Source organism: Manduca sexta, chromosome 9 (assembly GCF_014839805.1).
Source record: "Manduca sexta isolate Smith_Timp_Sample1 chromosome 9, JHU_Msex_v1.0, whole genome shotgun sequence".
NCBI lineage: Eukaryota > Metazoa > Arthropoda > Insecta > Lepidoptera > Sphingidae > Manduca > Manduca sexta.
In genome coordinates, this window is record NC_051123.1 from 3809641 (window position 1) to 3822823 (window position 13183).

At 34.3% G+C, this 13183-nt stretch overlaps 1 protein-coding gene across 2 annotated transcripts; it reads right to left on the reverse strand.

Moving 5' to 3' along the window:
- Nucleotides 1–5510: 5510 nt before the first annotated feature.
- On the reverse strand, nt 5511–12344 carry LOC115448102. 2 transcript variants are annotated; one of them, XM_030175405.1, is made up of 7 exons: nt 12320–12344; nt 11986–12168; nt 10090–10249; nt 9280–9400; nt 8000–8134; nt 7101–7314; nt 5511–6512 (listed from the first exon to the last, which is right to left on the reverse strand). In XM_030175405.1, the coding sequence occupies exons 2-7, from the start codon at nt 12146–12148 to the stop codon at nt 6358–6360; spliced, it is 948 nt and encodes a 315-aa protein (XP_030031265.1). In that variant the 5' UTR covers nt 12149–12168; nt 12320–12344; the 3' UTR covers nt 5511–6357. The 2 variants fall into 2 exon arrangements, with proteins under 2 accessions (XP_030031265.1, XP_030031266.1); XM_030175406.2 differs by having other exon boundaries at nt 12250–12320.
- Nucleotides 12345–13183: the final 839 nt, after the last annotated feature.

A 13183-nucleotide genomic window follows, 5' to 3' on the forward strand; every position in this document is an offset into this window, starting at 1 on the left:
TCTATTACATATTATAAAACAAAGACATAAAAGGGATGTCTCTCTTTATGTTATCAATTTTCTCAAAATCTATTAAACTACAATAAGTTGAACCGTAGATGTAATTCAAAAAGTATGTTTATCTGACTAAATAAATTATTGTTAGTAATTTTACACGACTTGATGTTATTACACTTTTAGTCAGAAATACATTTACCCACGCGCAATATGTGCACTAAACTACAAAATGTAAAAAAAATCTGTAAATAAAATAGAGATTTTAGTTAAAAATATTCTTTATTCAGAGGTAGACGAGTGTGTGTTTATTTATTAACGCAATGTCAAAACGACTGTATATTTTTTTTTATATGCCAATAAATTTTATTCAAAACTTTTTGCATGTTCGAGTGTTTTGGTGTATGGGAGTACGCACTCTAATGACAATATATTTTTGTCACAAGTATTCATCTCTAAATAGTCGACTTGTGGACAGAAGGTCAATGAAACAAAAACTCACAGTGAGCAATTTTAACTAATTTATACTTCATCAAGAGATTAAACAGTATAGTTATACACTGGATATCAGGATTAAATTTCTGCTCCAAAAGTTATTATCTATTGGTAATTAGTCGTTGTTTTGAGATGTCATAATATTTTTAAATATGAATATAAGAATTACATGTTTGAGGAAAATATACGTATTCAAAACGTGCAAACGATATGGAAAAAATATGAAGTATTTTACATTGGTGTTTTACTATTTCACGGTAGAACCATCGCATGTGCGCAATTTTTTTGTATGACAACCTTCCCGAATTCCACTCTATATAATGTTGTAAGTTATTTCAATCGATTTATTATGTCTTTTTTTTTAATTTCTTTGAATGACGAGACGAGCTTGCCGTTCATCTGACGTTAAGCCATACGACCGCCCATAAAATGTAATATCAATTACATTTTATAGGCTGCATTTTTCGAGTATTGGTAAAATACTTATTTACCGAAACACTTTAAACATTTCGTGCACTAATTCCTAAGTAGATTGGTATTGTGTTATTTAATACCGCTACCACCGAAACGGTTATAAAGGATAGTTACTTTGGAGAGCAAGAGCGGAATCGATTTTGAATATTTTGTAGTCTCATAAAATAATCAAATTCGACATTGTTTCTGCAAAATTAATTCAATTTTTATCGTTTTTTTTATTTAAAAAAAAATAAAATTTCCCAAACCTAATTCAACCCTGTTATTAACATTGCATGCGAAAGAATTAAAATCTATTACGTATTTGAACGTGGCCTAACTTTGTGACTTATGTTACTAAACATTTATTAAGATATACTTGTTAATTATAGCAAAATTGTAATAATTACTGGCTATCTACTTTCTTACTACTATACATGCAAAAGATTGGGAAAATATTTGCATGACATAATATAAAACTAAGAATACAATTGCGTACAGACTACAAACTATGTGAAATTATTTTTTGGTTTTGAGTGGTTTTTGAAGGCGGTTTAATTTTTTGTTAAAATTATTTTTATTTTTATGATATTTGTTGTGTTGTTTATGTTACTAAAACCAAATAAAATATTTCTTTCTTTCTTCTTTCATTTATGTCTTATTGGTCTACTGACGAATAATATCGGGGGGCCCCGACTGCGGAGGCATATCAATCTTTTTGAAATTACGTGTGTTCTAATCTATCGACAGTTTTGATAAACATATGGGCCTTCCGTCTATATAAGGTAGCTCAAAAATACCTATGCCTACTACTACCTAAATACCTATACAGTTGAAAAGGATTTTTTTTTGAGTTACCTTATATAGACGGAAGGCCCTCTTGACCTTACTTGAGTACCAAAACAAGCCCCAAAATAAAATATCTAAAGAAATTACGTCATTTTGAATAAATCCGCAATAATATGGCTATAAGTCATAAGCCTTAATTATTATTGTTTACGGTTTAATATTCTAGAAGTGTTGCTACGTCAATACAACTTGTAAATCAAATTTAATCTTCGCTGGATTAAAAAACTTGATAGATTAATTAATCGTGGCATAATAGCGTCGGTTATTGTTAAAATAATGTTTGTGGCATAATGTTTTTGTTGCCTTTGTCATGTGAATATAGTTTACAGTTTTTACTCATTGGTAATGGCTGTTTAAAATTTAAATTTAAAAAGCTTGTTGTTTTTGTTCGCATAATCCACAGTTCGTTTGTTTGGTATCCGTATATAATTTCAACAGTTATTAACTTCAGAACAGAAGGTAATGACCATAAAATAAAAAATATATAAAAAAAACCTCGTCGCTTTTCAATTTCATGCGAATACTATTTTTTGCTCGCGGCTTGCCACCGTGAAGGCGCATTCAGGCATAAAAGTCCCGTTATATATTTTCTCGGGATAAAATGCCTAACCTTCCCAGGGCCTCAAACTATCTCCATAGCAAATTTGATAAAAATCCGTTCAGTAGATTTTGAGAAAATCGATAACATACAGACAGATAGAAAAGAGACTTTGTTTGTATTGTATACATTATGCGAAGTATTATTGGTCAGAGGTGAACTGAGTGAACTTTTTTAAGGAATGTGTTTATTTTAATTGTCGTACCGACTAAATGCCATTCTAATTTCTCGTTAATATAAGGTCTCTTACTAATATTATAAATGCAAGTTCAAAAAGTTTGAATGTTTGTTAGAAGTAAACGCAGAAACAGCTGAACGAATTTAGATGAAATTTGGCATACGGGTAGACATTATCCTGGATTTACAAATATGTTACTCTTTATCCCGGTAATTTGCTTCCATCGGAAAAAAATGGTTTTGGAATTTTTGTAGCGATAAAGGCTTGTTGAGCGAACGAAACGATGAGCAACATTTACTTTTGTATAAATAAGATATCCAAAATATAGAACCAGAAATGATTAGCTCGACATTAAAGTTATTAAAACTACTGACGCACAAATATCTCATATTGAAGACATTTTAAATTTAATAAAAAAAATAAAATCAATCAATATTTTTTAATTTGCATATGCATATAAATTCTCAGATTAGTATAGGTCATGCGTTTTGGCTCGTCTATTTTATTTTATTTTTATTTTATTCAAAAGGAATAGAAAATAAGTTACACATTCAACAAGGAAAGGGTAAAATTATGCATATCATTAAATAGAAAGCGGCGATAGCCTAGTTGGGTGTGGAACGGACTGCCGAGACGAATGTCCGCAGGTTCAAATCCCAAGGGCACACACCTCTGACTTTTCTAAAAAATCATGTGTGTATTCTTTGTGAATTTATCGTCCGCTTTAACGGTGAAGGAAAACATCGTGAGGAAACCTGCACATCTGAGAAGTTCTCTAAAGTAATTTCGAAGGTGTGTGAAGTCCACCAACCCGCACTAGACCAGCGTGGTGGACTAAGGCCTTATCCCTCTCAGTAGTAGAGGAGGCCCGAGCTCAGCAGTGAGCAAGTATATAATACAGGGGTGATATTATTATATTAAATAACACGAGACCTGATGTGTTTGTATATTGAAACAATAAAAATTAAAAGAGGTGAATAGAGAAGGGGAATTGAAAACAATTTAAGCACTTTTTATATTCTTTTATGTCTGCTTTTTTGGTTGTTAGCACACACTTAAGAAACTACTGAACGGATTTTCATGCTTGATTAAAATTTTAGTATTTTCCATAATCGACTAACGAAACAATCACAATATTTTTATAAAAACAATTATTCAGATTATTCAGGCATAGAGTCCCAGGTAGGGCTTTAAAAAGGTAGACCGACGACCTGGTCCACGTGGCGGGACGAAACTGGACGAGGGCTCCCCTGGACAACCTGGCATTGCAAGAGGCCTACAATCAGCATTGGGTGAATATATAGGGCTGAAAAAGAAGAATTAATAAGAAGACAAATCACTGAGCGCATTTTAGGTTTATCATAGTTTTTAGATTTTTGAATAATCGACGTCCTTACGAAAATAATGAAGCAAATGTTTAGAGCGAAGATATTAGTATTTCGATACAAAAAACTATGGAATCGTGTGAGTGAAGATATTATTTCCAATCGAATATGGCGATGACGAGAGCCCTCTGGATACTATTTACCGTAAATGATAATTTGAAGTACATTTTTTATCGTATTATTATTATAAATGCTGGTGGTAGGATATATTTTATATCCGCCCGGATAGCGACCACCGTACACAAGGTGTCAAAACCCGCCATTGTGATCCACGTAAGTGTGTCGTGTTCCGGGTTCAGCCTGTATATACCCGGTTCGAACAGGCCGGCATAATTGTGTCGACCGGCGAGGGGTAATCATATCTCATCGGTTCACATTGTATTGGACCCCACTCCAGTTACCATCAGAAGCAGTGGGTGACTTTGATGTGCCCATATAAAAAACATATATAATTTATATATTTAGTCCAACATACATATTTGTATAATTTTAAGGTAATCAGATACGTGCTCCTTCAGCTCATAATGATGGGAAAAGTAGCAGGTAAAAGGAAAATCGGTCGAAGGAAAAAATCGTGGTTACGGAATATCCGCGAGTGGACGGGAATTGTAAGCGCTGAAGAAATATTTCGCCTTGCAAAGGACAAGGGAAAGTATGCTGAGTTGACCGCCAATCTTCACTAGTTGGAGAGGCACTACAAGAAGAAGAAGAAGAAAGTACTCAGAGGTGCAACTTCTGTGCCTACAGGTTACTATTTTTTTTTTTCTGCTACACAATGTGCTGGGTTGGAGTGAATTCTTGAGACAATGAACCTTCATTGCATCATCAGAAAATTCATGTTTATTAAATGTTTGCAACTAATGTTTTCATTTAATAAACATGACTTTTCTAAGATGGAAAATATGAAACTATCATTTAATAGGTCAATGATAACGAATTTTATTGTACAACTATATTTAGCAACACGTCTAAAATAAATGAATAATCACAAATACCAAACGGTATTTATTGTGCATCAAACACTATTAGAGTTAATTGAAAGGCCATAAAAGATTTAAATGATAATAATCAAACAACAAAAAAATTATCTATAGGAATTTTCAAGGGTGTGTGAAGTCTTCCAATCCGCACTGGGCCAGCGTGGTGGACTAAGGCCTAATCCCTCTCAGTGGTAGAGGGAGCCCGTGCCCAACAGTGGGACAGTGTATAATAAACGGCTGATATTATATTATATATAACAAAAATTGCAGTCAAAATAAGGATATTCGTTTTAACATATTTTGTTCCAACTTGATGTAGATTAGCCTTTAAGATCAGCTGCCGTTTTGATGTACATTTTTTTGAGTATCTTTCTTTCTTTTGATTGCATCTTTCTCTTTAAGAAGTTAGATTCAGTCGTTACTAAAAATTGCGCCTAAAGTTGTTTAGATGCAACAATATTTGCATATTAAAATCAGACTGCAATACTTCTCAAATCATGCAGGCGTTTTGGTGAAATTTGTATAAACAATGTATTATGGACACCGAATAGGTAATTTAAATAGAAATAAAACAACGATCAACATTTTTTTAAGATTTTTCTCTGTTACTTACATTCTAGGAAAACGTGGTTTAATGTAGAGTCATAAGTGCTTTTAGAAAAAGACAGTAAATATCAACAACTTTGCAGGCTTTATGATCACGGAGCGGATTGGGATTATGGTCGTTCAAAATGTCAAAGTTACGATATCTACGTACATTTTACCATTATACATTTTTTTTAGCTGTTGACGCTCCGATCTATCCAGAATGAGCTCACATTGTCTTCTAGTCTGGCTGCTGGTCTTTTGGGTTCTGTAGCGATGAAAGTTGCAATGTCGCGAACATTCGCGTAACCATAAAAAACATTATAGAATTCGTCAACAATAATTATAATCATAGTGGTAAATCCATATCTTTACATTTCTCCCAACGTCCATTCTGGACTATACATTAGCACTATGTTTTTTAAATTAAAACGTATTGTAATACCTTAAATTCACCAAAATAAAAGTAAACAAAGACACGCTAACTAAATACATTATGTTAAAAATCATTATTAATTGAAAGACCGATTACAATCACCAGGTAAAAGTTACCGATCATAGAATTATAACCTCATAGAGACGTCAAGCAATTAACACATTTTATTCATACGACAATAATTTCCAAATTTTAGGTATCAGTTGCGTAGCTGGGAGAGCGAAGAGTAGGGGGGAAGGATTCCCGGGTATTACATGAAGAGAAAAGGCACTTTCAAAAACAAAATTAGATAGTTGAAATCGGGGACTTTTTTGCTGGAAACCGATATGCCGCACAACTGCGTTGTATTTTATGCTTTGAATAACTTTTATTTGATGTAAATCGGCCCTAAATACACAATGTGCTCAATCCACGCTAAGAGTTCTAAAAGTTCCAGCAATGCTCATGTATTCTTCTTTGAAGGTGTCGTTGAGCCTGAGGTCTTCTCGGCTCCGAGCCTGGTTCATCACTTGCAAATACTCCATAAACTCTTTTGTTGTTAGAACATCGAGCCATTTTTCTGAAACAAAAACGAATTATGTAACAATGGATACATTATTGATCTAAATATTATCAGTAAGAGGTGGTTAAGAATTGCTTAAATAGCTGTCAAAAACACCACTGGTTCCTAGTTTAAACCTTATTAAAGGGCAAGATGGAGGGTTTTGACTTACAGCTGATCGAGTAAATTTGTGTATACTAAGCATAGCTTAGCGAATTTTTTATAAGACTGTATATTGTAGGATTTTATTTATCACCCATTCATGAGTTCATTTTCATTAATTAACTATTCAGAATTGAATGAAACGGAACATCGGTTTGGTAAAATCCTTAATCGAACATTTTAGAAAATGAAATCTTTTAAATATTCTTCATCTAACTGCAATGCAGATTCAAAACACACTATATCAGCAAAATGCAGATCAAATACATTTTTACTATTCAACTGTTTAACGTAAGACTTTGGAACCCAGTTCTAAGAATCTGGGAATTAATACCTAATTAGTTAATACCTTTGACTCGAACCTGGCCGATGGACCTCCTGGACTATAGCCAGCTGCCACTTGTGATTAAAAGAAGAACAAAATGCTTAATCCTAAATGTTTACCATAAATGCTCTCAAGGGACTCTTGTGTTCCACCATATTCGACAGGCAAGATGTCTTTCGGCACCACCTCGCACAGCGACTCCATGGTTCTGTGCACGAAGATCCGACCGCCTATCTTGGCGCTGAACATTTGCTTCATTATCTTCGTCAGCATGTCAATCGTAGATGATGACGTCAGCATGTGTATTCCTTTGATCCTCAAGCCGTACCCTTCCTGAGTGGAGAAAAACACATAGTTTTGGTAATCATTCTGATATATACATAGCTTGATCTTCTCCCCTTTTCAAGGGCAGAGGGTAACACACGCATATTTCGCCAGCTGTCTTAGGTCGCATATGATAAGGAGCGAGCCTATTCCGATTAGACATTACCAGACTTCAGGCTAATACTGAGTAAAATATATCACTGCCCCACCCGGAATTTGAACCAGCTACTACGATACGGTAGTATAGATTTCAGTTGTTTAGCAATCATTTAAACTAATTTTACGGTTAAACAACTTTATTATCTCATAAGAATTCGATTATCTACATGAGATACAAACAAAATAAAATAAGTTGATAGGTACAGGCTACTCATACGGGTATTTGTATAATATCTATAGTACATATGCGTATATATTAATGGGTACAATTCTATAAACTACATTAATTATAACTAATCACAATGAAGGTAGTTCAGATCGATTTAGAACTACCTTCATACTTAAAACTATAAAGGTAGTTCTAAATCGATCTTAAAACCGGTGGGACGATGTTGTTGAATGTTCGGACTGCGCTCGTACCGCGTTGTGAATTCTCGTCACAATCGTCGAATTGATCATACTGTTAATATATGTCTGACTTTCCAATTGTGTTCTTTCAATATTGACCTTTATTATAATTACCATTAAAACTTACCATTGCTATTGCTATTATTTGACGTAGCTCGAGAAGATTTATCTCCTTTATAATATCCATAATGTTAGAATGTCTCAGGTCAACTAAAATTACGAAGCCGTCGCAATAGTCATGAGATGTTAGATATTCGGAATACTGTAAGAAATTACACATTAAATTGTTTTACCATAAAAAATAAGAATATTGTGACTTAACTTGTTTTGCAAGGTCCTATATGTTTTAAATCGGAAAAGATAAAACAAATCTGGATTTAGGGTTCAAACTGTAGCATTGTTGGGTCTGTGGTTCATGCAAAAGTCAGGTGGAGGTGACAGCTGTCAAGTGAGACAGCTGACGCTTATAAAGAGGTAGCTCTCCTCTCCCCCGTGCCCCTAGAGGCCCACGTTTGATTATTAGGGTCCGTATGTGATATGAAAAAAAACAAATATTAATTTAACACATAATAAATGTGTGCTTATTCAAAATAGCCGTGATACTACACAAATTCAGAAAAACAAAAAAAAAACACTGCAAGTCATGGTAAAGTTACTTTTAATTTGAATTTATTTGACATAGAAGCACTGATCGCGACACAGTCGCGTCCCTAAGCGACAGAACATAAGAATACTATACCTACAACGTTAGTGATGTGGTGCTTTATTTTTTTATACTAATGATGTTTAGTATTTTTTTTATTTTGTTATTATTTTAACTACATTATAACATTTATTTCTGTCGCATAGCGACCACCATACACAAGGTTTAAAATCCGCCATAGTGGCCGATATAAATGGGTCACGAAGATCAGCTAGTGTATAGTGTCTGGTGTAATAGGCCGGCATAGTTGTTGCTACTAACGAAGAACAGTCATCTCTCATCAATCAATATTCTGTCGGAACGCCACTATACGATTAAACGCAGTTGGCTTACTTTGCAGTGCCTTAAAAATATGATATATTTACTGGTGGTAGATCTCTCGTAAGTGAGAGTCCACCTGGGTAGGTACCACCGCAATGTCTATTATGCCGCCAAGCAGCAGTGTCTAGTCACCGTTGTGTTTCGGTTTGGAGGACATTATAGCCAGTGTAACTACTGGAGATAATGAAACTTTACATCTCATGTCTCCGGATGGCAAGCGCAGTGGAATACCAAACAATACCTTGTAATTCAAAGTATTGGATGGTGTTTCTACTGTTTATGGTCGATCTAATCGCTTACCATCAGGCGAACGGCAAGCTCGTCTCGTCATTCAAAGCTATCAAAATTAAATTTTGAAGTAGAAAGTATGAATGAATACTTACTATTATAGTCATTATGTATAATTTCATTATAAAATTGGGAGGAAATTTACCGTTGATATTCACTTTACATAAATATACTCTGTAGTGCTCTGGCGTCAGCTTAGACATCATCGCGTGGATACTGAAAAATAATATTAAAGCAGCGATAGCCTATTTGGGTGTGGAAGGGACTGCCAAGACGAATGTTCGCAGGTTTAAATCCCAAGGGCACACACCTCTTACTTTTCTAAAAATCATGTGTGTATTCTTTGTGAATTTATCGTTCGCTTTAACGGTGAAGGAAAACATCGTGAGGAAACCTGCACATCTGAGAAGTTCTCTATAGGAATTTCGAAGGTGTGTGAAGTCTACCAATCCGCACTAGGCCAGCGTGGTGGACTAAGTCCTAATCCCTCAGAATAGTAGAGGAGGCCCGTGCTCAGCAGTGGGCAAGTATATAATACAGGGCTGATATTATTATTATTATTAACATTAATTATTTGCCAAAAATAATTATATGATTCTAGCTATAGGCGTAGATGCAGGTGCAATACTGCACCAACTTTGGCCGTGTGTTTTCGGTCCTATAATGTGATAGAGGCGAGTCTGTTACCATCGTGCATAAAGTTCAGAGTCTGGGCTGATACTGAGCAGAAACCCCAAATATTACTAAGCCCAACCCGGGATTCGAACCCAGGACCTCAGTGCGGTGTCGTACCATTAAGGTATTGGGATCATAGATTATCAAAGTTGAATGGATTTTGATAAAATTTAGCTCACAGATAGTCAAAACGCTCCTGCGTAAAAGTAAAATAAATACATTATACTTACAAAGCGTCATTTATGTATGAAGCACAATCATTTCGAACGTCATAATGCTCGAAGAAGTGAGGTAATAAGGTCTTCAAAGTGCACAGTTTGTCCATGTGAGTCTTCGCCCTCTCCACTGAACCTTTGTGGAGGATGATCAGCCTCTCCAAGTGTTCTCGGGCTGGAAAAAATGAAAATAAATGCATCAGACCCGCACAAATTTTTTCAAGCAGAGAAACGTCTCCGGGGCCGTTCCGTTTGCTCCGAAAGCCACCGCGGGTTTTCGTTGGCATGCCGGTGTGGGTGTAAATATTACATAGGGTTAGGGACTCGCTCTGATGATTCTATACTCGATTTTGGGCTATGATCGGTGAAACCAACGCAACCCTTACACTCTCCTCCCCAGTGGTAAAAAAATAGCGAAACACCAATACCAAGAATTAACACTGCACTAACTCGATAATGTCTAGTAACATACTGATATTTAAAGACAAAAATTAAATAATTGATAATACTATAGATAAGCTTTGTTAATTAAGGATTTTTGTAACTCTTTTTTCGAAAAGAAATGTTGTGGCCATATTATGAAATAAAGTCTCGGACGCATCTGTTTGAAAGCGATAAACTCAAAAACTAAATGCATTTCGATAAAATTTGACAAAGGAGATAGTTTGAGAATCTGCAAAGGATATAGGCTACTTTCTATCCCGGGAAAATATATAGCGGGATTTATATCACGGGAAACCATTTTCACGCGGGTGGAACCGAAGCAAAATTTGGTTAGTATATAACAATACTGTATTATTCTGCCCTTAATCCTTTAGTCAGACAATTCTACATTTTTCCATGATCAAATATAAACAAAAAGACTAGTGAAATAAGTAACATATTAATGTTATTTAACATAACAATAAAATTAAGTTGACCTTCAGCACGTGTAAATGGTAAAGTAACAGTGGATGGCAATTAAATACACAATGTAACAAGGCAAATTAAGAAGCCAATTATATTGAAATTAATATAAATGATATGATTTTCTTTAATTTTAATGTAGATTTTGATGGTCAATATTTAAGAGGAAACGAGTTTATTATAAACAATTATAATCTAGCCACTATTCAATTACTTCTATTTTGTTTGGTGTATTTCATATATCTATTTTTTCATAGTCTATAAGGGCAGACTGCCTCGGTGGCGTAGTTACACTGAATGCGCGGCACGGCAACGCTCTGAGGTCCTGGGTTCAAATCCCGGTTCCGACAAAATTATATTTGGGTTTTTTCTGCTTAGTATCAGCCTGGAATCTGGAATTTATGCCAGATATGGCGATAGGCTTGCCCTATCACATCATGGGAGCACACTTGGCAAAAAGTGGGTGCCCTGGCTGCGCCTCTGCCTACCCCTTCGGAGATAAATGCGTGATGTGGGTGTACAAAGGCAAACGAGTTGACAGCCAACTTGATTTTAAAGGGTCACCTTCGCTCACAGACCTCGTTATGCCAAAAATATAGCAGATATTTTTTGTTCCTTAAATATATTATAGTGACCTCGTTTTTAAAAATCTAATTAAGGAGTATTGGTTTCAATACAGACAATTCAATTTTCATCACCACAGGTATATAGTGGAAATAATAAGTTACGACATTCCACAGTTGTAAAAGTATAATACGCATAACGTAAAAAAAATCTTTTCCAGTTTTCCCCACTCTCTAGGCGAGCACAGGCTTTCCTCTGTCACATGGTAACAGTACCATCGCACATAAACGTTCAGATTCCGGGTTCATGCCTGATACTGAGCAGAAAACCTCAATATTACTTTACCGAACCAGCATTCGAAGCCCAGGCCTTAAAGAGGAAGTTAGCTTGTAACACAACTAAGCCACAGAGGCGCTCTACCATAGTCAAGTAAAAACTTACGGTACTCCTTCCTAGTGAAATGATTCTGTTTCTTCAGCCATTCTTCGAAGACGTCGATAGCCGCATCCATATCTTCTTTCTTTTCAAAATTGTATTGTTTTCGTAGAGATTCAAAAGTATCATCATTATACTCAAGTATAGGATCACTTGGTAACGACTCCATTGTCTCGTTGTTTTAACTGTCTGAATAAATTTTAGTATTTATTTTATAAATAAATTATAATTGTTTACCTAATTTAATTTGAATAATAATATTTTTTATACATAAATAAAGATGGATGTACACTTGATTCTATTTTTAAATTAATTTTATGATTTAAAATACAGCTTGCACCTTTGATGTCGTTTTAAGTACTGAACTTACTTCTAGAGAACCAGTTACTTCGAGCGGACTATATTTTACAATATTTATACGGTACATTTATTTTCTTAAATAATACATTTCAAATTTAATCGTAGTAATACCAGATATGTATTGGAAATAAAAATAAAATTATTTATTGTTGCGCTACACATTATGTGTATATTTAAATTGATCAACAAAATGCAAACAAAATTTTAAAGTACATATAAGAAAACTTTTTGATAATTTTTTTAATTATAACTGGCCACTATACAATGTTTGATAAACGAATATATTAAAAAACAAAAAAACATCGGCTTTTTTTAGTAGTTCTTGTTAGTAGTTCTCAATCTAGTGGCCAAAAATTTATAAACACCTAAAAACACAGTGACGACATTGAATTACCTTTACTTTCTAATCAGAATGCACATTTTAAGTAGTTTTTCAGGTATTTTAAGTATTAATCATTGAATTGAGTCTTTTGAGTCTTGTTATTAATTGAAGCGAATGAGTTTAGGTCATAATGCCAACCCTAACTGAATTGCATGTCTCCCGAACTATTGCTTTGCTGGTAGAGCGTCGAGCGATGCACTTCTATTATTTATAAATTTGCCAATAATGTATGCTTTTTAAATATAAATTATACAAACGGAGTTTTTTGTTATTTTTGGTAATTTAAAAACAAAAATACAATTTATTTAAACCAAATTGTAGTTTAAATAAGAGTTAGGGCTAAAATCTTATACCCCTATTTTGTTTAGCAGTATAATATAAAAAAGAAAAAAGTACTTAAAACATATAGTATTGTACTAAAAGGTTTAATAATCCTTCTTTAACCACGCTGGCTTAGCATAG

Coding starts and splice junctions, on each gene's coding strand:
- LOC115448102 (XM_030175405.1), bottom strand. CDS start 12,148: ATGGAGTCGTTACCAAGTGATCCTATACTTGAGTATAATGATGATACT. Junction 9,401..10,089: donor TCATACATAAATGACGCTTT/GTAAGTATAATG, acceptor ATTATTTTTCAG/TATCCACGCGATGATGTCTA. Junction 8,135..9,279: donor TATACATAATGACTATAATA/GTAAGTATTCAT, acceptor AATTTCTTACAG/TATTCCGAATATCTAACATC.